Source organism: Myxocyprinus asiaticus, chromosome 32 (assembly GCF_019703515.2).
Source record: "Myxocyprinus asiaticus isolate MX2 ecotype Aquarium Trade chromosome 32, UBuf_Myxa_2, whole genome shotgun sequence".
NCBI classification, from domain to species: domain Eukaryota; kingdom Metazoa; phylum Chordata; class Actinopteri; order Cypriniformes; family Catostomidae; genus Myxocyprinus; species Myxocyprinus asiaticus.
Window position 1 is genome coordinate 28,544,728 of NC_059375.1, and position 27,580 is coordinate 28,572,307.

Consider the following 27,580-nt stretch of genomic DNA (forward strand, 5'->3'; position numbering starts at 1 on the left):
ATATTAAATTGGGAACTATGGATTTCCATTTCTAATACAAACCTGCAAATAACTTTGCCCTACAAAAGCAAAACCTAGTAACTATACATACCTATGTACGCTGAAACTGAATAAAATGCCTTTGAAGTCTTATCACATTTACACAATGTGTATTATCACATTATCATACTCGGTTTTCTCTGAATCTGAGTATAGTTGAGTTAAACCCATCTGTCTCAGTCTAAGAGACCTTTGAAACTCAATATTTTGACAAAAAATGTGTTTTGCCTTTGCACGACAGAACTGTATCCTGCCATATACAGTTGAAGTCAGAAGTTTAAATATACCTTAGCCAAATATATTTAAACTTTCACAATTCCTGACATTTAATCATAGAAAACATTCGCTGTCTTAGGTCAGTTAGGATCACTACTTTATTTTAAGAATGTGAAATGTCAGAATAATAGTAGAGAGAATGATTTATTTCAACTTTTATTTCTTTCATCACATTCCCAGTGGGTCAGACGTTTACATACAATTTGTTAGTATTTGGTAGCATTGCCTTTAAATTGTTTAACTTGGGTCAAATGCTTTGGATAGCCTTCCACAAGCTTCTCACAATAAGTTGCTGGAATTCTGGCCCATTCCTCTAGACAGAACTGGTGTAACTGAGTCAGGTTTTGTAGGCCTCCTTGCTCGCACATGCTTTTTCAGGGCTTGGTGATGGCCACTCCAATACCTTGACTTTGTTGTCCGTCAGCCATTTTGCCACAACTTTGGAGGTATGCTTGGGGTCATTGTCCATTTGGAAGACCCATTTGCAACCAAGCTTTAACTTCATGGCTGATGTCTCGAGATGATGCTTCAATATATCCACATAGTTTTCCTTCCTCATGATGCCATCTATTTTGTGAAGTGCACCAGTCCCTCCTGCAGCAAAGCACCCCCACAACATGATGCTGCCACCCCCATGCTTCACGGTTGGGATGGTGCTCTTTGGCTTGCAAGCCTCACCCTTTCTCCTCCAAACATAACGATGGTCATTATGGCCAAAAATTTCCATTTTTTTTTCATCAGACCAGAGGAAATTTCTCCAAAAAGTAAGATCTTTGTCCCCATGTGTACTTGCAAACTGTAATCTGGCTTTTTTATGGCAGTTTGTAGCATTGGCTTCTTCCTTGCTAAGCAGCCTTTCAGGTTATGTCAATATAGGACTTGTTTTACTGTGGATATACATACACGTCTATCTGTTTCCTCTAGCATCTTCACAAGGTCCTTTGCTGTTGTTCTGGGATTGATTTGCACTTTTTTGCACCAAACTACATTCATCTCTAGGAGACAGAATGTGTCTCCTTCCTGAGCGGTATGATGGCTGCACGGTCCCATGGTGTTTATACTTGCATACTATTGTTTGTACAGATGAATGTGGTACCTTCAGGAAATTGAACCAGACTTGTGGAGATCCACAATTTTTTTCTGAGGTTTTGGCTGATTTCTTTTGATTTTCCCTTGATGTCAAGCAAAGAGGCACTGAGATTGAAGGTAGGCACTTAAAATACATCCACAGGTACACCTACAATTCAGTATACCTCCTATCAGAAGTTAATTGGCTAATTGTCTAAAGGCTTGACATCATTTTCTGGAATTTTCCAAGCTGCTTAAAGGCACAGTTAACTTAGTGTATGTAAACTTCTGACCCACTGCAATTGTGATTTAGTCAATTAAAAGTTAAACAATCTGTCTGTAAACAATTGTTGGAAAAATTACTTGTGTCATGCACAAAGTAGATGTCCTAAACAACTTGCCAAAACTAAAGTTTGCTAATATTAAATCTGTGAAGTGGTTAAAAAATTAGTTTTAATGACTTCAACCTAAGTGTATGTAAACTTCTGACTTCAACTGTACATGAGAGAGAAAGGGGTTACAAAGAGGGTGAGGGGTCAGCTAGGACTGTAAAATATATCCAGACCATAAACAAAGGGAAACTGACATGCTTAGTGGTCTCAGTGCCCGCCTGCCAAGGCACACAGTCCACAAATGAGATGTCTGTGGAGCTCGAAGCTTATTCTGGGGGAAAAAAAGGCCAAAAAAGCACTGCGTTGTTTATGTAAGGCCGGTGATATGTTTCAGATTACAGGGGGTTGTATGGAAATTCTTGAGGGCAGACAGGCCCTTTTCTTTGCTGGAAAGAAAGAGAAAAAGAGGCTGTTTTTGAGACAATCAAATTAGACTGCAGCCTTTTGAGGGGAAGATATATTTCACCATTAGGGATTATTATTGTTTTTTTAATCTGGGGTATGCAGAGCCTGTTAGCAAGGAGCAATGCAGAGAGGGAATTCAAATAAAAAGATGGGATAAGATCTAAGATGCTCTGTAAAGAACAGCAAAAATAGTCATCCACAACAACAGGGATAAAGATGGACTCTGAAGTAAATTAAAAAGAGCAAAATCAAACAAGTATTTTCATTCTGATATTTTCTTGTAATTGTGAGCTCATTTCAAATCTACTGAAAGACAAAGTTATACAGGAATTAAATGGAAACAGTCTCTACATGATGGCAACCAGTTTTTACCAACTGAGTATTTTAAAGAATGGAGAAGTCAACATTTAAAGGGGTCATGTCATGAAGAATCAAATTTCTCTTGATATTTTGACATATAAGAGGTCATTCTACTATAAAAACACTTTAAATTTCAGAACTCAAAACTAAACCCCAATGCAATAAAAGCATTTATTGAAACCAAGCTGCAAAAACACCTCATTCTCTTCTTCCACGAGTTCCCTTTATTTGAGGGCCCATTAATTCATAACTCCCTCTACAGTGAAAAAACAACAATCGCCTACTTTACGTCATCACATTCTTGGCCCCGCCCACTGGTGCTTCAGTTCGTAAACGGAGAGAGAGAGCAAGACAGTGAGGTCTAGTGTGGCCTCATTATTCCTGAACACCAATGGGGACCCATCTGGACTATTTTGAATAGTTTTTGTATATAAACATGCACTAGACAGACGTCTTTGACCACTGTCATGTATCTGGTGCTGCTTTCATGTTACATGTTTATTGTAATTGTCATACTGCTATGTTGCTTGGAACCGCACCCAAGACTTTCACCCACTGTTGCACTTGTGTATATGGTTGAGTGACAATAAAAGGGATTTGATTTGATTTGAAAAGACGCAGTGTCAAATTACAACTCAGTTTCATTCAGTTTAATATATTCGGATGCAATTTGTTGAATGTGCGTTGAGTGAGCCCTGAAATTTAGTTTTATAATATTGTGGAGTTTGTTCATTCTCTTCCGACTGAGTTTCAAATATGGCTGTATTTGAGAGACTGCACGATGTTAGCCAATCAGAACAGTTGGCCTCTACATTGATGTTTACAGGGTGGAAAATTATTACATATTACTAAATGATGACTGTTTTGGTGCAAAAAAAAATAAATAAATAACCTTTACTAACATTATCAGTGGACCTCAGGGAAGATAATAAAATTATAATTATATTATTGTCTTAGCCAATATTGTTGTGTCTGGCTGGTTGGGATGGCCATAAAAATTATTGTTGTCTCTTTATATTAAGTTGGGATAAGAGTTTACATTAAAAAAACAATTACACATATGACCTTTCATGGGACTTTGAAAGGGAGTAGGTAAAATACCCTGATCTTTGTCTAGAGAGGAGCACTGGCAGTATTCTCTCAGTGTATTTTTATTTGCAGAAAAAAGACAGGAACTTTGGAAGATTTGACCACACAAGAATCCATAGCTGTGAGCAAGCATGTCAGTGTTATGCACTCAATGGCCTTAATGGAATGGAAATGGAATAGAGGTATTTTGTCTGTGGTCGGAGCCTGTTTATTTACATATAGCATCATATGATAAATCCTAAGCTTCTAACATCTTATGAAAAATATTTCTACAGGAAATCAGTCAACACTGAGGGCCTTTAAAAATAATCAATGCCAGTCAGGTTATCTTAATATATGAAATGCTCTGATCACAGAAAGTAAATTCATAATTGCTCTAGGCCTAAAACATGCAGTTCTGTTGCTCTACCTATCCTTACAGGATAGGGTAATAAAACCTTTGACCTTATGTCTGGCTCTGCGCAGTACACATGAGCTCTGAGAAGACTTTGATCCCTCTGTTTGCTTTGCAGGATGGGAATCATGTTGCCTTTGTCACAGCTGGACTCTACAAGGCCCTGCTGTTAAAGGAACAAGTGAGAATTTACATCCTTGATATGGGAGAACTTCACGTGACTTCATTCAAAGGTTTCGAAGCACTGAAATCATTAAGATATAATGTAGCTATGGTGAGAATATACAATTCAAGTCGTAATTATTGAAATAATTTGTTAATGTGTGATCTGTTCCGTGAGGACTTATGAAAAGTTAATTTCATACAAATACACACAAGATGATGCGCACTCCTTTTTCTCAATTTCTTATATTTTATTCATATCTCATAGTACAGGAGAACATAAACATTCCAGGGCCAAAAAGTCAGTGTTCTCCTGTACTGTGAGATATGAATAAAATATAAGAAATTGAGAAAAAAAGGAATGTGGATCTTCTTGACAGTGAAAACATTTTTTGTGGATCTAAGCACCGTGGCCTGAACTGGTAGAGCGCAGTGATTCCATTTCTTTGATACAAATGCACACAGACATCTAAATAAATTGGTTTGCTTGCATTTGTATTGTGTCCCATTTTTTTGTCCAGTGCCACCATAAATATAGGGAAAATAATAGGCATACTGTATGGGCTCAGTTTTGTTCTGTTTCCTTTAGCGCTCTTTAAACCTAACCTTAGACCCCCACTTTCTGGCTGATTTTGCGCAACACAGAGTCACAGACCCAGATAAAAAGCTGTGCGGAAACAGCACAGATTTACAACCCTCTGTTTTTAAAACTTTCCTTTAACACCACACAGAACAGCATGTCATTTTTAAGCAATAAAAGTCTGTAACTGATGTGTAATTATTTTTAGAAGGAAAGAAAGACTTCTGTAACTAAAACTGAAAAACAGATGACTACATCAAAATAAATTCCTCATCTTTGGGATATGATGCTGAATAATTAACAATGAAATTCAGGAGTTAGGATGAAAATATGGTGCCTTTAGAAACTGTTCTGAGACCAGCTTTCTTAAGAGTTAATTTTAATCAAAAACACTGCCGGTTAAGCCATTAACTGATTAGGCAGCAAGTCAGCTGCCTAAGCTTTCGGATGCAGCCAGTGTGTGCACAATATACAACACTCAAACAAAAGTTAATTCTCGTTTGCTTTAGTTTTTAATTCTTAGCACACCTGACACAAATAATTGGAACAATCAAGCTCATACGCTAGCTAAAAGACTGCTGAGGGTCAAAGGAGACGTTTCCATCCAGGGAAAATGCCAATAGGAAGACCAGCAAGGCCTTACAGGTTGCAATTATTTTTTCATAAGCCCTTTCTTCCTGTGATTTCCAGCCAACAGACTTGCGGTGCAACTATAGGAGTTCAAAGGTTAAACACAATGTCTAAGAAAAGTGAAAATATCACAAATCAAGGAAAGTTTCAGTGATATACAGTGGGGTTTAAAAAAATCTAAGACCACGCTGATTTCAGATTTTGACAAAGAAAAGTTCTGATATGAAATGAAGAAGAAATATTTTAGATTCTGCACTACTTTTAAGTTAAGGTTTTTAATCAAATGGGAGCGCATTTGTGATAATGAACTCCTTTGAACAAATCGTGCTTGATTGTGCTCGACTCCATTGAAGCACACAAGATGCTATTTGGAATTGGAACAGTCTCAGATCATGCTGGAAAAACATTGATCATCATTATTCACGTTTTGCACAAACTTGTTGAGTCCATGCCAGCCCAAGAGCATGCTGCCAGCAAAACGGGTGCATGCAAAATAGCCTACTATAAATTCTGTAATTCATGAACATTTTTCATTTTTCATTTTATTTTATTTTTTGTTATACTGATAATAGGCAATACTTTGCAATGAAAAATTTTGTATTGCATTGAAAAAACATTTTTACTAGAGGTCTCAAAATTTTGGACCTCACTGTATACACCATAAAAAAGTACACAGTACTACAACTTAAATGATTAAAATTATTAGGTTGTTAAAAATGTTTAAGACTTGACTTTTTTTTTGAATGACTCAGAATGTGATTAAGACAGAGAAAACAGTTTGTTTGCAGAATACGAGCAAGGCTCCATGGTGAAGTGGTTATCAACTGTTTCATCTGCAGTATCAGAGCCAGCGTCTAGAAGAATTTGGAACATGTCTCGGGCAGCACATGTAATTGTTTTTGGAAATGCACAGAGGACTGCCAAAAATATTCCCTAAAATACAAGAGGCAGACAAAACAACACTGCCATATAAAGTCAAGCCCTGAGCACACACCAATTAATTTCCTGAGAGGCATTACAAACTCATGTTTGAAATGGGGGTGTTGTGTAAACACAATCATGGGCTGATCTTAGATTACGCTACAATGTACAGTATATATCAGCACTTCTGACACTTGTTTAACTTCGACAACTCACTGTAAGAAGCTTAAAGGGTTAGTGCTCCAAAAAAGGAAAATTCTCTCATTATTTACTCACCCTCATGCCATCCCAGATGTGTATGACTTTCTTTCAACATTTTCAAACAAACATTTTTAGAAGAATATGTCAGCTCTGTAGGTCCATACAATACAAGTGAATGGTGATCAGGCCTTTGAAGTTCCAAAAAGCAGATAAAGTCAGCATAAACATAATCCATCAGACTCCAGTGGTTTAATCAATGTTTTCTGAAGTGATCCAGTTGGTTTTGGGGTCGAACAGACCAAAATATTACTCCTTTTTCACTGCACATCTTGACAGCAGTCTCCTTGGCGATCATGATTTCAAGCTCAATTACACTTCCTATAGCACCATTTAGCGCTCTGCACATGCATCAAGCACTAACAAGTGTAATCGATCTGGAAATTATGATCATGCCTCGAGACTACAAGATGTGAAGTGAAAAAGGAGTTATTTTTTTATCTGTTCTCATCCAACACCAACTGGATCGCTTCAGAAGACATTGATTAAACCACTGCAGTCTTATGGACTACTTTTATGCTGACTTTATCTCCTTTTTGGACCTTCAAAGTTCTTGTCACCATTCACTTAAATTGCATGGACCTGCAGAGCAGAAATTTTCTTCTAAAAATCTTATTTTGTGTTCTGCTGAAGAAACAAAGTCATACACATCTGGGATGGCATGAGGGTGAGTAAATGATGAGAAAATTTTCATTTTCTGGTGAACTATCCCTTTAAATGGTCACTTACACCTAAGCAGCAGGTTTACAAATTTGCTTTAAATCTCTTTACAAAAATGTTGTCATGTAGTTTAGCTTCAAAAAGCTAAAATCTAACTTTGTTATATTTAAGGTCGTCCTATTGGTGGTCCCAGACTAACTGATCAACCACAGTGTAAACACAGCGGATTTCAAAAATCCAGATAAAAAGCCATCTTCAGACATTACGACTTGTCATAACATATGGTCTTCTTAAATTCAAAGTAAATTGCCTTCAAAAAGCATCACATAAAAAATGAATTCCAGTTTTACAGCACTCCCTTTATCACTCCAGAGGGCACAGGATGTGATCTGGCATCACATAGCTGCTGCTGTTCCAGCTGAAGCCCCAGATGTGGAGTCTGAAGAAGCAGGAAGCTCGCCTGGTCGCACCCTCTGCAAATAACAAACTGCACATGGCCACATGCCATCTCCAAGCCAGGGAGAATATCAGGCCATGGCTGAGAGGTGGGAAAAACAAGACATTCCATGCTATGACTCGTTGGAAAGCATCTTCTGCTGCTAAATAATGGCAAGTCGTTTATTTACATCATTATCAATTATGTGGATGGTGTTTAAAAAATGAATATATAATGATCTACAGTATAAATCAGATATAATTTAAATAGGGACTAAATAACAAATTAGTGAAGTACTACCTTAATATCAAAGAATCAGAAAAAAAAATAAAAAATCTTCACAAGAGTGAAAAGATCACAACACAACTATTTGATCCAAAATTCAAAATATCCTTATTCACTAGAAAAGTCCTACCTTTGATATCACCAAAATTATAAAAAGTGCATTATTACTTTAAAAATGTTTCAAGCTAGCATTTTAATGAAAACAAAAGAGAAAATAATTTCTATAATAATTTTTATAGCAAATGTAGCACCCCTGTGTGATTCCTATACGTAGGTTACTAGGTAGCGAAATTAAAGGGAGGCAAACAGAAATCAAATGCAGATTTTATAGCATTGTTATATTAAACATTAACAAAAAATACGTTACACTCCCAAACCACATGCCCCAGCTTAACAAAGCCATCTAGTAATTTAGTGACAGTGTGTTGATGGGGAAATGTGACCTACATCACCAGCAATACAAAACACAATGACAGGATTTCCACTCCAAACTTGCTTGAACAATAAGTCCAATTAGGGGGCAGGGGGTGTGACCAGGGCCAACACACCTATGAGGCTGTCACACATCAAGCTCAGCCGGTGCAGTGAGCTGTATGAAACTAATAACTAGCCAACAACAAACACAACAATGCCATGCATTCCTGTCATGTAGACGTGAGGTGTGTAATACAAAATGCTCTTATGAATAAGCTTGTTCCAGATGCATTTATACATTATCTGAAATATGAATAAATTCATTTATGATAACAGATCAAGTGTTTTGAGGAACACCCTCATTTGATTACAGTTGATAAACATTATGCAGTGAATGTAATTCAGATTACAGATTTGTAACCTACTATTAGTTACCTGTGAAGTAACATTTTTTTTTCTCTTCTATAAGTAGGCTACATTTTACAAATACAACCAAAACCTGTTTTACATTTTTCATTTTCAGTAACTTGCACTGATAGAATGTTCCTATTCAACAGCTATATCACCAATTGATATGACAACAAGACAATATGATAGACTCATAATGTCATTGTCAGCATCACACTTTTTTTTCACAGCAATTTGCAGCTTTTATAGGGTGAATTAAGAGTGATTGGGACAGTTTTTGAATTTCCACCTTGTGTAAGCTTTCTTGCCATATATTAAAAACGTTAGCCCAACACATGATACATTTCTGTAATACTGAAGATGCTCCCTATCCATTTGAGGAGGAAAGAAGGTTATATCATATTAAAAGGAGGCGTGACATACCCTTTTATGTAAACTAACCCAAAACCTTTTTTTTTTCTTTTTCTTTTTTTTTTACATTTGGGTGATTGGGACAGCACATCTTATCATTGATTTAGGCTAGTGTAAGCATATTTATTGCACAATTTAATTCATACTTTGATATAATTTCACATGCAATATTTCCTTTTTCTGTTCATCATTATGAATTAAGACTCCTTGTTTATTTCTGTTAAACTTTATTACTGAAAGTTTACAAATCCGTCCACATTTCATCCAGTATAAAGCTGCCTTTCCTCACTGTCACAACAACCCCTTCCCTCCTTTAATTCTGGATCCCAAGCGCAGTAATAATTTTCTAGATGGCAAAAGGGATCCCAGTGAGTGTACCACTTACCTGAGCTTGAGGTTGCCCATAAACTCCTCCAAAGACACATTGTCAAGAAGCACAAAGTCCGCCTTTCCGAATTCCAAACTTTCGTGTTCTGCCATTATAACGCGTAAGAAATATAAAAAATACCTGTGCGACAATTCTACGAAAATTGCGTAAAGTTAACACTTGAATGTCCAATATAGTCAATTCGAGAGCGTCAAACTGAAACAATAATGCATCATCGTTCTTAATGTGTTTACTGTTTGCCTAGACCACAATTATGTTCATGTTCCTATTAAAAGGAAATATAGACACGCACTGCCTGTTGACTGTAAGTTGTTTCCTTCACTTTATATTCTCACAGCTAAACGCTCCTCGGCTCGTTCGCCTTGAAACTCCACGCAACTTTTAGATGATCCCGGTGTTTGAGAAGTGATAGCCCGCTACATCGACAGTCGTACCTCTCATCCCTGTTTCTGCGAACTTCACTCGTCCCGTCTACCATACGGCGGCTTCGGTAACTAACGACAAATGGTATCTTCTATTTTGGCCGCCGCGCGGATGCCCCTCCTCCTTCGGGGCGCGAGCTAAACCGTTCGGCACGAGCGGTTACCTTTGCGCTCTAAAAATAATGAAAAAGTTTCACAAGTATATAAATTTGACGTCGACGTCTAAATAAGCAGTAATATGAGCGGGAAAGTCACATGTGAGTAGTTAAAATTATCCACAAAGACTATTATTTGTAACTATCATAATCATCATCAATGCAGAATATGCTTGGAATGTCCGTCTGTCAGTCTTTTGGCCATATAAGGCGATGGATAAAATCTACATTTGAGTACTGCCTCCGCGTCACTTCAGAGAACTTCCAACAAATCTTACAACAGTATTCACAGTAGCCCTAGATCACATTTAGTGGTACTCAAAGGTGAGCACATTGATGGTTTAACCATTATCTTGTCTGTTGAAACATGAATGAAACAAATTGTCTTGCGGTAAAGCACGTGCATCGTGCAAGGGCACGTGCTGGTAATGTTTCTGTAGTAACCTCAAGACAAAGGGACGCGTTTAAGTTTAATGAGGACTGAAGACGTGGCTTCAGGTTGCTCTGTGCAGCTATCTGTGGCCATAGTGCCATCCTCTCTGACTAAACACAATGGGATGACGCTGCTGCCCCCACCTGTCATATGCCAATATCATTTACTATACAAGTTTTCTTTATTATTTAATACTTTATTTTATACACTGAAAAAAATGTGGTGAAGTAAATATAGCAGAAAAAATAGTTTTGGTTAAAAAATAACACAATTTTATTAATGAGAGAGTGCAACAAAAATCCATCTTCTCCAAATACACTTAATAATTATTTATATTTTAGAGCTGTCGGATTTCGTGGGAAATTGCATACATACGTCATTTGCCCGTGCGTGTTCACGTCATATCCGTTCATAGAGAAAATAAGCTCTGGCTACTGTAGCATGTGTATGCTGTGGGAGTAGCGAAGCTGAAAGTTTGTTGTCATAACGAACGCGAAAAATTTACCATGGATCATTCAAAACGGCAAACCTCTGGGGAATCACCAGTTGTAAAAACAAAGAAACCCCGAACAGAGCAGAGTCTACAAGCAAAAAGGGAAAGTGACAGTCCATAATGAAACCCAAATCTGCATCGGCTTGGCTTTTCAGAGGTGGCGACCCAGAGATGGCTTTTATCTTACTCAAGAGGTAAGATATTTTATTGATATGGTTTATGTATAGTAATCACACACACTTCTGTGTGTGTGTGGTGAAATACAATAATTATACTGAAATCAGTGCAGAACTTTTCACTTGCTAGCACACGCGTGTATTTTCTTTATAACGGCAATAATTTATATAAATAACTCCTTTAGTTCTTGGCTTGCCAAGGACATGTGAGTCTTGAAATTATGTTGATCACTGGTTGGTAATAATGACAATCTATAAATTAGTTACTACCGTGGTCTAATTGGCCAGAATATCCTGCAGTTATAAAAACTTTACAACGTTTGACCTTATCAGACTAGCAATCATTATGTCTAATGTTAATGAACATTGCCTAACTTTTGTAACGTCATTTATTTCAAAACATCAATGTTTCCAATAAGTCAAAACAACAGCTTAAGATATGGCACTTACCTGCTCAGATAACATGTTTTCGGATATCCTTCTTTTCCTTTCTTTCTTTCTTTCTTTCTTTCTTTATTTGTCCATTCACTCTGATAAGATGTCCTGTATCCATGTGTACACCGATGCCTCAAACCACATTCATCCGCGCAGAGGAGCAGAGCCGAAATACAACTTGAATCATTACCAAAACAATGTTCTTCCGCAAGACGCATGCAGTTTTATTTTTTAACTGCTAGAGGGCCAAAAGTTACATAGTGTAGCTTTAAGTACTTTCTACATTGAACAGAGTAAGTTAGTTTAAGCATGAACTTGAAAATATTAAGTAAATTCTAAATGTTTACATAATTCAGACATTAATTCAAAAATGTATGCTCTAGCTTATAAGTATTATTTATGATTGTTTGTTATCATTACAATGTGTCACAACGTACCAATCCTAAAGTAGAAATCTTTAAAAACATATTTATTGGCATTTTACTTAACTTTTCAAAGCTGGTTTTCCCAGTATGCACTTGAATAATTAATGAGCTTGCATGGTTTCGCTGTTTGCAAGTTGATTTACACCGTTTTTATTGTTGATTTTGTTGTTTTGTAAAGTCTGAAGTTTATTTTTTACTCAGAATTACCCATCATTCATGACCAAAAAAATTATCTGTTGATTGTTACCATCATCGTGTTTTGTGCACCAAGTGTTGAGGCCTGCGGCGCAGCTCAGAATTTTGTTTCTATCACCATTAAATCACGGTTATGTTGTCTAATAGACTACATAGCGTGCATTTAGCTTCCCTGTGGATGGCTTCCATGTGTAATGTGGTTCATGACTAAGTGTATTTAAAACTCAATTAAATACTTAAAAAAAAAAAAGTCAAATGTACAAACAAAGAGTGAGTAAAGTTTACTTGAAACAAACTATTGGAAAGTAATCTTTTCTTGAAAATTTCTAATTGAAGCCATCAAGAATTGCTTGTAGCCTTTGCTTGAAAATATGGTCTGTTAAATTTACTAGCAATTTCTACATGGAAGTTGTTTCCTATTTTATTTTATTTTTTAAGTAAAACCCACTACATTAATTTCAGCGTATTATTATTATTATTATTATTATAATAATGTCACACATTTTTTTTATATATACACATGACAATAATAAAATACTTAAACAATAGAAGTTGCAGTTGATAATATGACACCTTTACCAAAGCCATTTAATTTACCATTACAGTTCTCTTTACAGTTTAATAGTTTCTTTTTATATAATAATAATAATAACAACAATAATAATAATTTAATAGAAAATCATGTTTAAAAAAAGACAATAAAATACCTGAAAAATTGAAGTTGAATTTTAGTAGCTCAGAGGTTTCAAAGAGAAGATAAACTTTAGAAATAAATCTTTATACAGTACGCATCCATCAAAACAACCAAAACAATGAATAGTAGATTTAGTAGAACATGTTTTACTGCAGTTGTAACATATAAAGTCATACCTACATTTAGGTGTGCTACTAAAGTGGCCTCTTAAACTATAAATGTTCATACTACATTCTATTTTGAACCAACATTTTCTTAGATTTTTCTCACCATAAGTAATGAACCTCCAAAAATGATGGTGTTGGATGAAGCGTTGGCCCAAGAGCGACCATTGTTATGGGTCACATAAACCATAGCACCCTTGCGCAGAGTCGTCATGTATGTTGATAGATTCCCAACAGAGTTTGGGCCCTGAATATTGCTATGGCACATAGCTACCCAGTAACCGTTTACAACAAGCCACAGGTCAGTCACCCCACTACCTCCAGTCTGTGTGGAGAAGAAGAATTGGTAGACACCTGAAACTGGAGCTCTGAATATCCCGGTGCGACTGTTGAAAGCCCCGCCTTGATTCACATAGACTTTTCTGAACACAATCTTGTTCACTTTTCCTGAGATGTGGGCCGGGTAGGAGGCGAAAAAATGGACATTTGCTTTCACTGCAAATCAGCAAGAGAAAATGCACAATTAATTATCATTAAAAGGTAGATTAAGGACTGAAGAATCTACATTAAAGAATGTTGATGCTGCTCTTTTTTTTCCCCATACAATTAAAGTCAATGGTGACTGAAACTGTAAGTCCTTAACAGTCTGTCTAACATCTCCTTTTGTGTTCCACAGAAGAAAGAAAATCATACGGGTTTGGTATATCATTTACATTTTTTTAGTGAAATATCTCTTTAAGGATTGAATTTACAATGCTCCTGAAATTAATTATTTATATAAACAACTCACCTCTTATTTTGTTTTTCTTACACATCCAGGTGATTTTGTCTCTGCTGATACAAGACTCATGTTTTTTGCATTTTCCACAAACAAGGGTGTTAATATCTAAAAAAATAAATAAAACATAAGATGGGTGTGCAACAGTTGATATGTGAACCCAGCAAAAAATTATGACTTCAAAATATCTTGAATATTTCTGAAAGACTTGCGTGCACCTTATCTTACCTGCACAGTACGCCAAATGGCATGTTACTGGCTTAACGAACTTGTAGACGTAGTAATTTCCCCTGCATGCTTTTACTTGAATGGGAGGAGATTTGAACAAACAGCATTCATTTTTCCAGCTTCCACACACCTTGCGGGTGACCACTCCATCTCGTATCCGTGGGTGCCCACCAACAAGCCACAGTGGAGCGTGTGTACCACACATGTCTTTCTTGACACACAGCTCAGGCATCTGGATGCTTTTTCCATGGTAGAAGAGACGGTACCAGCCCTTCCACTGTACATGACGGTCACAAACAACATTCTTGGTGCTATAGTTAGTGGCTCTCCAATTCTGGTCCAGCACGGTATAGTGATAGCAGGGGTCAGAACTCTCATCACTGTCTTCCTCACCAGAGCCATCATCTCCATCCTGGGTGAGAGTATATAGCAGATGACTGCTGCCTATCCAAGCCAAAAAGCAGAATACCCTCACTCAGGTATCAGATATCATTCATCCATTCATGCCCTCACATTCTTAATCATTCACTCATTGATTCATTTATACATTTATCAATGCATCCATTACTTTGTCAGTTTTAAAATGTCTCCAAAAGTATTGGGACACTTAAACCACACTTAAAATGTATGAATTTCATTGCATGGATAAAAAAATATAAAATCAATTGGCATCTGCAAACAAATTATGCTAGATTTGTTTTTGTTTTTTTCAGAACCAACCTTACTTTTCTTAGCCATTTTTGGAATTACTTTTAGCCAGGTGGTCTAAAGGTAATTTTAGTGGATGTATGAAGTCCACTTACTGTGGACATGTTTCACTAAGTCTAACAACCAGATATGATTTTGAACAGTATATCATTTAAAATGTAACAAACTTATTTTTGTGAAATGTTTTGCTTGTGCTATCTCTTCTTTTTAAATGCATGCCACTTGGTTTGATATTTTGTTATCTAATGTAATGACATAATTTCATTTACGTGGCCACTGTAGATCCATTCATAAATATTTTCTTTCTACACCATAAAGAAATCATAAAAACAACAACTGACTGACCACTTTGTAGTGATGTCAAATTCATCTCCATATCTGTATCAACAGGCATCTGCGAACAGTGCAGTAATGCCTATAACAAAACAAGCATATGATATACTAAAACACAGTATTCCGCATTGTTTACTTATGTTTTACATAGTATGCTTAAAGCCTATCATGTGTCCAACAAGGTCAGGTGTGTCTGATTAAAATATCGTTACTATGCTCAGAATTTTTTCATTCAACAAGCAAAGAGACTTTAAGAGAGCTCTAATGTTACCTGGCTAATGGCTTCTTGCTTTTGTTTCATTAATGTTTGTTCATGTTTTAAGTTTTCCATCTCCTAAATAAACACACAGAGAAAGAAACACAATGCTCACATCACTTTTAGAAAGATACAGGAGCAGATTAATTGTACTATTACCTTATACACAAAAGCAAGCTGCTCCGGTAAAGGCTGGTCATCCGTATTCCAAGCTCTAAATGTGTACTGGAAGATAATGTTATCATGAAATAACATGCTCTATGCTATTTTTGCACAATTCAGAACTTTTATGATATTAAGCAAGTTGATCATTCTTACTGAAACATCTCTATTCTCTGTGCCAGCTGTACAGGCAACCAGCACGGCCAACACCTGGATGCATAAGCCAACCATCTAAAGGTGAGAGTAAAGAAAAATGCATTAGACATTGCATTATCCATCTACATAATTATATAAAGTTAAATAAATAATTCTTAAGTATGTGTTTCTAATTTTAAAATAGTTGGATTTGCTATTAGGTGCCTAAGCAAATTTAAAGTTATGCTCTTGAGGTTTACAGCTAATTAAGTTTCTAATGTGCAATTGATTTGATGTGTACAATCTTTTTTATTATTATTATAATTTATTTTTATTTTTCTCATCAAAAATTATAGGCAGTTGAAACTTACCTTTTCACAGAGAGCAGATCTCTATACGTTATGCAAGTCAACTAGGATAGAGTTTATATACAGCTTCACACTATGGGTGGACGGTATTGCCGTGCAAAAGGAAGTTACTGTTTTGACTTTCACACCAATATTCCCTTACATGAGATTCTGGTGACTCTGTTCACAAATAAGGTGCTAACATACACATGAAAATTTGCCACAGGCAGTTTTTGAGCTCATGAGGTCAGCAAAAAAAAAATATGTATAAAAAACTTTTTCATATTTACAAGCAGCTTATTGTTGATTAAAGATCCGTGGTATCATGCATTGCTAAATACTCAGTCAAGAATTAGCCAGAGCTATAAAATATGCAAATTGTCAAAAAATTTATATTGAAATAAGGTTGAAACAGGATCAAGGTCAAATTTAAAGGCCAATATTTCACACTAATCTGAGTTTTTATTGAAGATTAAGACAAGTTTATTTGCTTTTACTGATTGACCAGTATTTAGTTAAAGATCCAACGGTAAGATACTCTCAAATTGTAATATAACACATAACTTGACTGTTATAGATTTTGCCTTTGCAAGCATCATTCAGAAACCACATGACAAGTCAATGGTTGGAGCCAAAAACATTTTTGCATTATCAGCAGAGTAGTGACAAAGACTGTGCAGAGGCACATAGTAGAAGTTGAACTCAAAATATCTTAAATAGCTAATTAAATATGGTCCACTGTTGGTGTCTGATTTGTAAGTGTAAATGAATATTAGAACAGAATGAATGGGATTATTTTCACATAGAGAGAAGCAATGAAATTTGAAAACAAGGCCAAAAATTGGTTCAAAATTACCTGGTGGAAGACATTTCTGGACATTCAGGGAGATCTAAAGGGTCATAATAAAGCATACATTATGGTAAAAATGGTAGGAAATAGTAAAAAAAAAAAAAAAATAGTGCAGTAAATTTCTTAATGTATGGCCCTCAAAAAAGTATTTGCAGTAACAAATCATAACCACAAGGTGGTGACCTCTAACATATTTCACAAAATTGGGCTAGAATAAATTTGCTGGACAGGAACTAAAGAACATACATTACAAATCTGGAAAGAAATAATGCCCATATACATTTTGATGTAGTTCTAAAAACATTCTGATGAAACACTGGTTATGTACAGTAATGGAATAAAACTGGTTTAATGTGTAGCCTAATCTGTATGAATAATGAGTAATATGAGTTAACAGCCTTACTGACACCTCATTAATTAGCTTCAAACCTCCCTGATTAAATTTAATCCACCTTTGTCTGATCTTGGTATAAGAATGGAATAGTAGTCAGTAGGACATTGTGTTTTTGCTTAACTCACATTACTAAAAGGGATAGTTCATCCAAAAATGAATGGAATTCTGTCATTATTTTCTCACCCACATATTGTTCCAAACCTGTATGAATTTCTTTCGTCCATGGAACACAAAAGATGTTAGGGAGAATTACAGCCTCTGTCACTATACACTTTCATTGTATGAGAAAAATATGCAATGAATGTGAATGGTGACTGAGACAAACACACTGCCAAACATTACAAAACCTTGTGTGGCATGGGATGTTTGACTGACTTTCTTCCTTAAACAGAACACAAAAGGAGATATAGTTAGGCAGAATGACAGCCTCAGTCACTATTCACTTTCATTGTAAGAGAAAAATATGCGGTGAACGTGAATGGTGACTGAGACAAACACACTGCCTAACTATATCTCCTTTTGTGTTCTGTTTAAAGAAGAAAGTCAAAACATTCTAATGCCACACATGGTTTGGTACAGTATTAAGGCATTTGGCAGCAACCTAGGCTTTCACTGTCAAAAAAACAAAGAGCAGTCGATTGCATGATAAGATAAGACCAGTACAATCAGGACAAAAGTCCACCCAGGAAAACTATGTTCTTGTTTTGATATGCAACACAGGCACCAGCCTTATTACATAAGCAGGAGAGTTCAGTAAACAGCCCTTGGGAATGACAGGCATCCCAGAAAGAGAACAGCAGCCCTGACAATCAGATTAGATGTTTGCATACATTACAAACCGCGTGCTCACCCCCCACCCAATGACCCCCCCTCATCTCCACTCACCTGCAGACAAACATGTACACGCCATCATTTATGGCCTGCTATGAGGGCTGTACTTTTCCTATCATAGTTCCGGGAACTGGCTACATATGGTTTGTCATTGCTATACTCGCACATCTCTGTAGATTCTAGCACATGAGCGGCTCTGCACAAAGGGCCCTTTAACAGCTGCGTAGCATTGCACTCTAATGGATGGAAGCCATCTGCACAGTACTGCTTGAGTCTCTTTTTAATGCTTGGGTAAATATTCAGTCTTCAATATACACCTGTGTTTATACTGAGAACGAAGAGGCCCCTACAGTATCAGCAGGCACAAATAAAGTGGCCCCCAATAAAGTGTTTGGACACTTTAGAATCACTTAAAAATATATGTTATAAAGCTAAGTGTCATTTATTTTAAAGAATAGGAGCACAAGCACACTTTTCAAGTCAAATATTTAATAAATCATGTGTTTGGTTTGAAATTATAAAAACAATGCATATACTTTAGGTATAATATACAGTACTTCAAGTACTGTAGATATACTTGAAGTTCATTCATCCACTAAATATTAGCTTGGGACCGTGTGGTTAGAAGGAATTTCAGAAATGACTAAAAATTTTATCCCATGATTGTTTAAAAAGCAACAAATAATTAGATAATGAAAAGGTTATCACATTGATTTGTGCACCGCATGTTTACTTCAGCAGCCAGATTCACACTGGAGAGTATGGACATAAACAAGCAATACATCTAACCTTATATGGAGTACCAAGCAGCATGTGTTTCATGTAATGTGATGTATGTAAGGGGAGCTGTCTTTCAAAACAAGCACTTGTTTATCAAGCAGTACTTGAGAAGCCCTTTTCAAAGTTGAACCAGAAGGAACATAACAGTCTCTAGAGGTATAGGGTGATACTGATTTTATCCACATATTTAGCTAAATAATAATCATCATCATCATTTTGTTCCATCAAACTCCAGGTGCTGAAGGACAGATTTGATATGTTTATGTTTCATTAGATTCAGATTTGTTAGAAGTATATTTGCTCTATTTTTTCTTCCCAGGCATATTTTTCCATTCATGCCTCTCATTGTTGCCCAGTGAGATGTCACTTTCCATGCAACCTGTAACCTTAAACAGGGTGTTACTTACTATGAAATGTAACCTTTGTCTTACTTGGCGAGGATCAACATGTACCGTAGTAACTCATGTCACTTTGTGCCCCACAAGTGGTGGGGACAGTTGGGGGGAGGGGGGGTGGGGTGACGTCACAAAACTCGTGCATATGAATTATAATGAATATTAATGCAGATAATGTCAAATAATCTTTTACTGTTTTGATAAATGATAATTCTCCATGACCAAATTATGGCTCAAATATATATATATATGTAGCTAAAAAATATGGTACAACAGGGTTAAAAGCACACCTTAAAGAAAATGTGCTTTTTTTCTGGTCACAAAGTGTATTAAGATAATATATATTTTAATAAATAATAAATTTCTATTTATATAAAATTGATGGAGCAACATAATTTTCATGAAAAGAAATTACAATAACAGAAGTTTTGATTATTTAAAAAAAAAAAAAAGGATGGAGATGGAGTCTTTTACGCCACACATGGGGTAATAATTCGAATCCACCCTTATATAACTTTATAATTTAATAAATGAAGATTGCATCTGTACATCAGTTGTTGCTCAACGCCACTGATAAAAGCCTCAAAGAGCACTCATTATAACATAAAAAATAACAAACTCCAATGCTGGACCACCATTTATTATAACTCACACAATCAAAATGTAAACTCCTGCAAAAGAACTGGAGATATTTCTTATTTTTTCTGATTTCAAAAAGTGGTGGGGACAAAATTGGCAAAGGCAAAAAGTGGTAGGGACATGTCCCACCCATAAATACCGCCTATGTCCACACTTGTCAATCATCTTTATCTTCATCTTCTTCTAGATAAACCTCTACAATACAGTTATCTAATAAATAACCACCATTAGCCAAACATAAAGGTCCAGGTTGAGTTCAGAGTGCTTGTTGACTCATAATTGATTACACTCCACAGTGAGAATTTACACAAAAAAGTGTTTATTTCCATTCTGTATACATAACTTGCTTCATATGGAAAACATACAAAAAATATATGTTTTTATTTTCAGGGCTAGCATCAGACAAAAACAAAACAGACAATAATACATAAAAGATGGTCCATACATATAAGGCTGAATGGTGCTATTGCAAAGCAGATAGTTGATGTACTACAGCAGGCAAGCTCCCAAAAGAGAAGACTTAAAATGACTTAGAACAGACTATATCAATAGCTTTAATTTATTGCACCTACACTTTGTACAGTATTTGCAGAGAGCAAAAACTACCACAAAGTGGACAAAAGCCCACAAAACTGAAGGCAACTGCTGAAAAAGGTATCTGAGCAAACTAATTATACTTAATGAGGTATCTAAAATGCTTTAGCATGTTTTACAGTAAACATGCGCAAAACAATGCTCAGCACATAAGGGTTATGCTTTTCTCAAGTTTCAAAAAAGAGATTATTGTTACAGTCCATTCTTACTGGCTATAAACACGTTTAAATCTGTGAACCCTTTCTAACGCCTTACACATTGAATGTAAAGTATGAGTACAAAACCAAAGATGATATTAAATTGTTTGGCCACAGACTGAAATACCAAGTACAATGGCATCACAATTATGGCCTTTTTCTCAGCTTTTGGCTATTCTAAGTAAGAATACTTCTACATTACCATTCAAGGTGCTGTAGGTATATAATTATGATAGATACTGACTTCAGTGTTATACTAATGTACATTATGATCCATCATGGGTTGCATATTGATGTTTATCGTCCTTTCTTGGCCCTTCTGATCTAGAAGTACTCTTTAGTTCCTAAGCACAAGCCTGTTGTTGCATGCTGGTTCCAATATCTAGCTAAGAGGATCAAGCCCCTTTACTCCAAAACAGTGTGCAGAACTGCCATAGACTGTCGCTCTGGCCCACTACTCCACATCTGGAGATTCTTCATCACAGTATTTCCATAGAAGGAAGAGTGGTTCAATGCAGATTAATTTGGCACTTTAGCAGTCACACTTTATATCAATTGCTATGGTCTGCAGGTAACACTGCCAATGCCTAATTTCTTAAAACAAAAAAGCAGATGATATAGACATGGTGCAGAGGAAAACCACTGCATATGACTACTACGGTATTGCAAAGAGACTATGTTGCTTCACAGTGAGTGAAGAGTTGGGTCCGGGCCATGTGGACACTTTGATCCCACCATGTCGATCCCACTTCACTAATGTCGGTCATGGAATTGTCCAATATCCCTCCTAGACGCTTCACACTGGTGTGTTCTTTTCACTTTGCCAGCCGGAATACAGCCAGGTCCAGTGGCTCTCGACTGGGGACACACCAATCATCTGCCCCCTGGCTGACTTTATAGTTCCGCCGAGCAGTCTTATTAAACACTGGAAGCCTCTCCACTGAATCAGTTGATAATGCCTGAAAAACAAAGCACATGATGTAATCTTTCAGGGCACAAGGCAAAATATTTTTTATGATTTCCTGAAGGAAATGGCAGTATTTGCAAGGCAGCAAAAAATCTGTGTTAAAGTTTTAGGAATTCCTTGGTTTGTGTAAAGGAAATGTTACATTAGAGTTTAAATCGAGTCTGTACATTAAGCAGTTTTTACTGAATTAATTGAAGAGGTTAAATATGTATAGTTAGGGGTTTAACAGGGCTCCCACAGTTCCCAATTTACTTGAGTTTTCCAGCTATTCGTGATTACTGGATAAGGATTTTAAAAAAAATTATTTCATATAGAATGGACTCTATATACACTCACTTAACACTTTATTAGAAACACCTGTACACCTACTTATTCATGCGATTATCTTATCAGCCAATCGTGTGGCAGAAGTGCAGTGCATAAAATCAAGCAGATACCATCAGAATGGGGAAAAAAGTTGATCTCAGTGATTTCGACCGTGGCATGATTGTTGGTGCCAGACGGGCTTGTTTGAGTATTTCCGTAACTGCTGATCTCCTGGGATTTTCACACACAACAGTTTCTAGAGTTTACTCAGAATGGTGCCAAAAACAAAAAACATCCAGTGAGCAGCAATTCTGCAGATGGAAATGCCTTGTTGATAAGAGAGCCAGACAGAAAGGCTACGGTAACTCAGATAACCACTCTGTACAATTGTAGTGAGCAGTATAGCATCTCAGAATGCACAACACGTCGAACCTTGAGGCGGATGGGCTACAACAGCAGAAGACCATGTTGGGCACATTATTAGGACCACGGTGTTCCTAATAAAGTGCTAAGTGAGCATATATTCATTATTTCCATACATTTTCTATGATGTCTCTGTCTTTTCCAGGCCTGCAAATCACAATTTTCCAAATTCCTTGATATAATTATGCCAGGTCTTCCATGACTGTAGGAACCCTGGAGTAAAACTAATTCAGTACTGCCTTGTATGCACTGTAAAAATGTGTTTCAAAGATCCGGTTTTGAACATACCTTCAGGTGAATGACTGCATCAGTGCCATGGCCCTCCATAGAGTAGAGCTGGAGATCACCCTGGAAGTATTTGGCATAGAGACGGGAGATGGGTAACCCATAACCGAACCCAGCCTGCAGAGACAAAAGGTGGAAAATTTTATAAAGTGGAACTATGAATCTGGTTATCCTATTTGTATTTAATTTGCAATTAATCGAATTAACAAATCATTAAGGATTTAAATATGAAAGATTGTCTCACAAGGGGAGCCCTTTGCTTCTCATCCATCTGGGGAGTTGGTGCTGTGGAGTACATGTAACTGAAAAGATTCTCCATCTTCCTGAATGGAACACCACCACCTCTGTCACTCATCTACAGTGACAAAAAATACATTGTTAAATCACATTATCCTTTTCTGAGTTTAAAAACCTGAGCTAGAAAATGTCAAAAGAGAAGAATAATGTAAAATAAGTGTGTTTACAATGCAATTGCTCAAGTTTAAATCACCTTTATAGTAAGGTCCTCTCCTCCTATGGCCACCATAACTTGGATAGGTGGAAGATAGCTGCCTTCTTTATGATTTTCAATGGTTGCCCTCATAGCATTCTGAGAAAGGAGGCATATCGTCATGACAAAAATTCAGCTTCCCTTATGCAAAGCATTGTTTCAGAACAGAATATAAGATGGGCTCCATCTCACCTTGAACAGTTCAAGCAGCATATGGTAGAGATGGGAAGGGACGTACACTATATTAATAGGCTGGTTCCTGTTATTAGCTGTAAAACAATACAGAATACAAAAGGAGTCATGTCAAACAATGGAGGATAGGGGGAGTGTTTGGGAAATGTAGTCGTTATTTTTGCAGTTCTCTTTGGTGACACTGGTGGTGCAGAAATTACACACTTCACCTTTAAGGAAGTCTGGCTACTAAACATATTATCTAGTGCTGAGCTCTGAACAATTATGCATGAAACAAACAAAATCAATATATGAAATAAACTTACTCAGCCTATATATTGTGATTTTACACTCAGGTATTTCACATGAACATTGTTCTTACTGTTGAGTTCCTGAAGTAAAAGCTCAGGAGAGCTGAGGTAATATTGATCACACAGCATCTTGGCACTTTCATATGCATCTGCATGAAAAATGTAATGACACAATATTTTAAGAAACATACCAGAGTACAATGAAATGACTAAACAAATGGGTCACTGATTTTGAGCTGAAAGTTTGCTAGAAACACCCACTATACAGCTAGATTGGTTTAAGGTTTCACCAGATCGAAAGTACATCTATTTGCATACTATACCTTTAACAACTTCTGCCACCTGACAACGAGAGTCTATACTGCCAATGGTATTAGGGTGGACTGGATTTGTGGCACCATCAAAGACCAGAGCTAAAAACAGTGAAAACAAGGTCAGTAAAACTAATTTAAAAGCACAATACTCTAGGTATTATTTGGGTTTAATGTTGCTTACTGTGTTGGTTGATAAGCATTCTGATGGATATCCGGCTCATGTAGAACCGGTCCAGGAAATACTGAATATTTTGATTTGTGACTGGATCTTGACCAAAGACTTCTTTATATTCAATCACACCTTGAGCCATAGTGGGTACGACATCATTGTGTCTGTTTCGGATGTTGACCAGAGTATCCACAAACCTGTGTAGAGAGTCAAGATGGTTAGACTATGCAATGACAAAACATACTCCTGTTTAATTCTTTTCAACTTACTCTTCTAATACTCTGTGGTCATCTGGACTTTTCTCCAAGAATTCCAAGATCTCCATCAAACTCTGAATATACCTAAGCAAATAAACAAACATGATGGTTTGGATTTACAGTATATTTAGAATTTCATAAGGGCAAAATAAAATGGTGTGTGAGCACTGTATTCATCAGGGGAGGCAAGTTGGTCTGTAGTTTTTAAAACAGCAGAATCTCTTAAAGGGATAGTTCACCCAAAATAAAAATGATCTCATCATTTACCAACACTCATGCCATCTAAGATGTGCATGACTTACTTTCTTCTGCTGAACACAAATAAAGATTTTTAGAAGAATATCTCATCTCTGTAGGTCCATAGAATGCAAGTGAATGGTGACTGTGGCAGCGGGGGCGTGGTCAAGCATCCGTCCGGAGAGAGAGAAAGTGGTAAGGGCGCTTGCACCTGAGCTAGATTATGTGTAACACCTTTCTCTAATTCCAGTGAGCATGGGGAGAGTGGCATATAAGCAGCCACGCCACCAGCAGAGAGAGAGAGAGAGAGAGAGAGTCTGGCACAAGGCAGGCCACGGTGCTCCTGAAGTTGCTACGTTTAATCTGTTATGTTAGTGAAGCTGATGTGTTTAAGTTACTATGTGCCGGTGAAGCTGACGAGTTTGTAAAGTTGTAAAGCATTGAAGTGGCCGATTAAAAGTCCTACCTGAGCCTGGAAAAACCTGCTTCCCTGTGTTCTCCTTCCCTTCTGTTTGTGAGCTGTTACAGTGACCAAAACTTTGAAGCTCCAAAACTGAGATAAAGTCATCATAAAAGTAATCCATACAACTCCAGTGGTTTAATCAGTGTCTTCTTAAGTGCTCCAGTTGGTTTTGGGTGAGAACATACCAAACTATAACTCATTTTTTATTGTATATCTTCCCATTGCATTCTCTAGGCACGATCATGATTTCAAGCTCGATTACACTTCCTGATGCATGTGCAGAGCACTTGATGGTGCTATAGGAAGTGTAATCGAGATTGAAATCATGATCACCAAGGAGACTGCTGTCAAGATGTACAGGGAAAAAGAAGTTACATTTTTGTCTCTTCTTACCCCCAAACCAAATGGATCGCTTAAGACATCGATTAAACCACTGGAGTCATACAGATAACTTTTATGCTGCCTTTATTTGATTTTTGGAGCTTCAAAGGTCTGATCACCATTCACTTGCATTGTATGGACCTACAGAGCTGAAATATTCTTCTAAAAATATTCATTTGTGTTCAAAGTCATACACATCTGGGATGGCATGAGGGTGAGTAAATGACGAGTTAATTTTCATTTTTGGCTGAACTATCCCTTTAAGCTCTCTTCTTGACAACTCTTTGTAATGTCATGAAAGCAATTTTTTTCTGAAAAGCACAAAATATATCCTTATAAATTACATATTAATAAAATATAAGTTATGTTGGGGACAAATAAATTAAACTAGTAAAAGGGTGTTTGAAAAGAACAGAAAAGAAAAAGAAAACATCGATTTAAATCCATGAAAAACAACAGTAAAACGGATGTGCCATTTTGCATACTCTGCATATTAATGGCAGACTGTTTTGTTTTGATTATGCCTAAGTTTCCAAGTTTCCACTTTTCTTAAAAGGCACACAAACAAAGATAAATGTGACACTTGAGGGCAGAGGTAGTGAAAGTAGGACATAGTTCACATCAGAGACCCTCCAGGAAGAAGTATAGCACCCACCCTGACGCTGACTGAATGTAGGACAAAGTTCACATGCTCTTCACAATTAAAAGTTTGGCCCTGTCTCAAGTAGACCGGAGTGTTTACGGAGTAAGCTATAAATATCCAGCTTGTCAACACACCATCTAATCGCCTTTTAATTATTAAATACAAAAATCTCTTGTTGCTGCAACAATGCTAGCCAAGATAGATTAGTTTATACATGCAGTAGCCTAATAATGTTGTATAACTCACCAGCTTTGAACCATTTGCACAGAAGAAGTGGTAAGCAGTCTTTTGGGGAGAACGTTGATTTCTTTCATGATGTTTGACAAACGTACAGGCAACTCTTGTCTCAAGAAAACAAATGAAGTTTTCTCACATGCGTTGGTAGAACCTGGACAGAGATGGCATTAAAAATTATTCTCAGGTTTGTTTTTAAGGAAGAATATCTACGTATGCCATGCTGTCAAAACATACGACAGGTGTTAAAAATAAAAATGAACGATAGGCTCGCGACTGAAATGCATGCACATTCTTAATGCTTAATGCAATTAAATAGTCCATATAGATACATAAACATCGCAGTGTCCCAAAACAAAGACGCCTAGACTATGATGCAACACTCAGCCAGTATGAGCTGACCAGCAGAACCACCAGTAAAATCATGTCTGCACGAGTCTGAACACAGGCAGACATGATTTTAGCACAAGCAATGCAACTCTGTATCCATGTATAGAATTCACATACTAGAGTGCATAATAATTATAACATGGACTGGAGAGCCATAATAAAACTGTCTGTTCTGCATTTCAACTGAATGCACAAAACACGACCATATATTAACAACACGCTCGGGCTATATAATTGAAATGCATACTATCTATATACGAACAAATAACATATAAGAAAAAGGACTTACCAAAATCGAGAAATTGTTTCATTGATAGTGGAGAAGGAGAAAATTTGGAAAAGCGTTCGATGTATTGAGGCGCATTGGCCAAAGAAGCATTCTTCATAATAAACCTCACAGACTTCATTTCGATGACTGGGTTAACACTGAGATATAACAGATATAGCAAAACTAAAGATGCAGAGATCCAGTTCTTCAATAGCTATGTTGTTTATAATGCATGAATGCGACGCATATGGTGGTGTAAGGACCGTCTGTTCCCGAGTACACTCAACAACCAATCAGAACCCGGGTTTTATATTACTAATCCAGATTCGTCCAATAGCATGTGGAGGCAGAGCAACGTGCTGCTCAGGAGCCTATATAATAATTCATTTTCTGGACATAAACACGTGTCTAACCCTTGAATACGGTGTGGGTTGCGTTCACGAGAATAAATATGTTCTTTACATCACAAACTGTGA

The 27,580-nt window shown here is 36.7% G+C and overlaps 3 protein-coding genes across 3 annotated transcripts in view; all 3 read right to left on the bottom strand.

Annotated features, from left to right (window-relative positions):
• LOC127422931 (unconventional myosin-Id) overlaps positions 1-10,060 on the bottom strand; it is a 108,701-nt gene extending 98,641 nt beyond the window's left edge. The window contains exon 1 of the mRNA XM_051666793.1: positions 9,574-10,060. Within this exon, the coding sequence (XP_051522753.1) occupies positions 9,574-9,668 (95 nt within the window). The 5' untranslated portion in view covers positions 9,669-10,060. The remainder of the gene's footprint in view (positions 1-9,573) is intronic.
• A 2,963-nt stretch (positions 10,061-13,023) lies between these two features.
• LOC127422936 (uncharacterized) lies at positions 13,024-16,186 on the bottom strand. The gene is made up of 8 exons (XM_051666803.1): positions 16,140-16,186; positions 15,790-15,864; positions 15,631-15,696; positions 15,487-15,549; positions 15,228-15,297; positions 14,175-14,618; positions 13,959-14,054; positions 13,024-13,663 (listed from the first exon to the last, which is right to left on the bottom strand). The coding sequence occupies exons 2-8, from the start codon at positions 15,862-15,864 to the stop codon at positions 13,260-13,262; spliced, it is 1,218 nt and encodes a 405-aa protein (XP_051522763.1). The 5' UTR covers positions 16,140-16,186; the 3' UTR covers positions 13,024-13,259.
• A 4,115-nt stretch (positions 16,187-20,301) lies between these two features.
• Positions 20,302-27,373, bottom strand: pdk2a (pyruvate dehydrogenase kinase 2a). Its single transcript, XM_051666802.1, has 11 exons — positions 27,126-27,373; positions 26,459-26,600; positions 24,501-24,572; positions 24,244-24,428; positions 24,072-24,161; positions 23,820-23,897; positions 23,459-23,535; positions 23,267-23,365; positions 23,021-23,131; positions 22,780-22,893; positions 20,302-21,754 (listed from the first exon to the last, which is right to left on the bottom strand). Exons 1-11 carry the CDS (start codon positions 27,241-27,243, stop codon positions 21,611-21,613), a joined length of 1,230 nt encoding a protein of 409 aa, XP_051522762.1. The 5' UTR covers positions 27,244-27,373; the 3' UTR covers positions 20,302-21,610.
• Between the last annotated feature and the right edge of the window lie 207 nt (positions 27,374-27,580).

What these genes read in the sequence shown, in the direction of transcription:
- LOC127422936 (XM_051666803.1), bottom strand. Translation starts at nt 15,864, where the DNA reads ATGGTTGGCTTATGCATCCAGGTGTTGGCCGTGCTGGTTGCCTGTACA. An exon ending in TTTGACATCACTACAAAGTG is followed by an intron (nt 14,619 to 15,227) that starts GTCAGTCAGTTG and finishes TGGCTTGGATAG; the next exon opens with GCAGCAGTCATCTGCTATAT. An exon ending in TAAGAAAAACAAAATAAGAG is followed by an intron (nt 13,664 to 13,958) that starts GTGAGTTGTTTA and finishes GCTGATTTGCAG; the next exon opens with TGAAAGCAAATGTCCATTTT.
- pdk2a (XM_051666802.1), bottom strand. Translation starts at nt 27,243, where the DNA reads ATGAAGTCTGTGAGGTTTATTATGAAGAATGCTTCTTTGGCCAATGCG. An exon ending in GTGCAAATGGTTCAAAGCTG is followed by an intron (nt 24,573 to 26,458) that starts GTGAGTTATACA and finishes TTATTTGCTTAG; the next exon opens with GTATATTCAGAGTTTGATGG. An exon ending in GAGAGGACCTTACTATAAAG is followed by an intron (nt 23,132 to 23,266) that starts GTGATTTAAACT and finishes TTGTCACTGTAG; the next exon opens with ATGAGTGACAGAGGTGGTGG.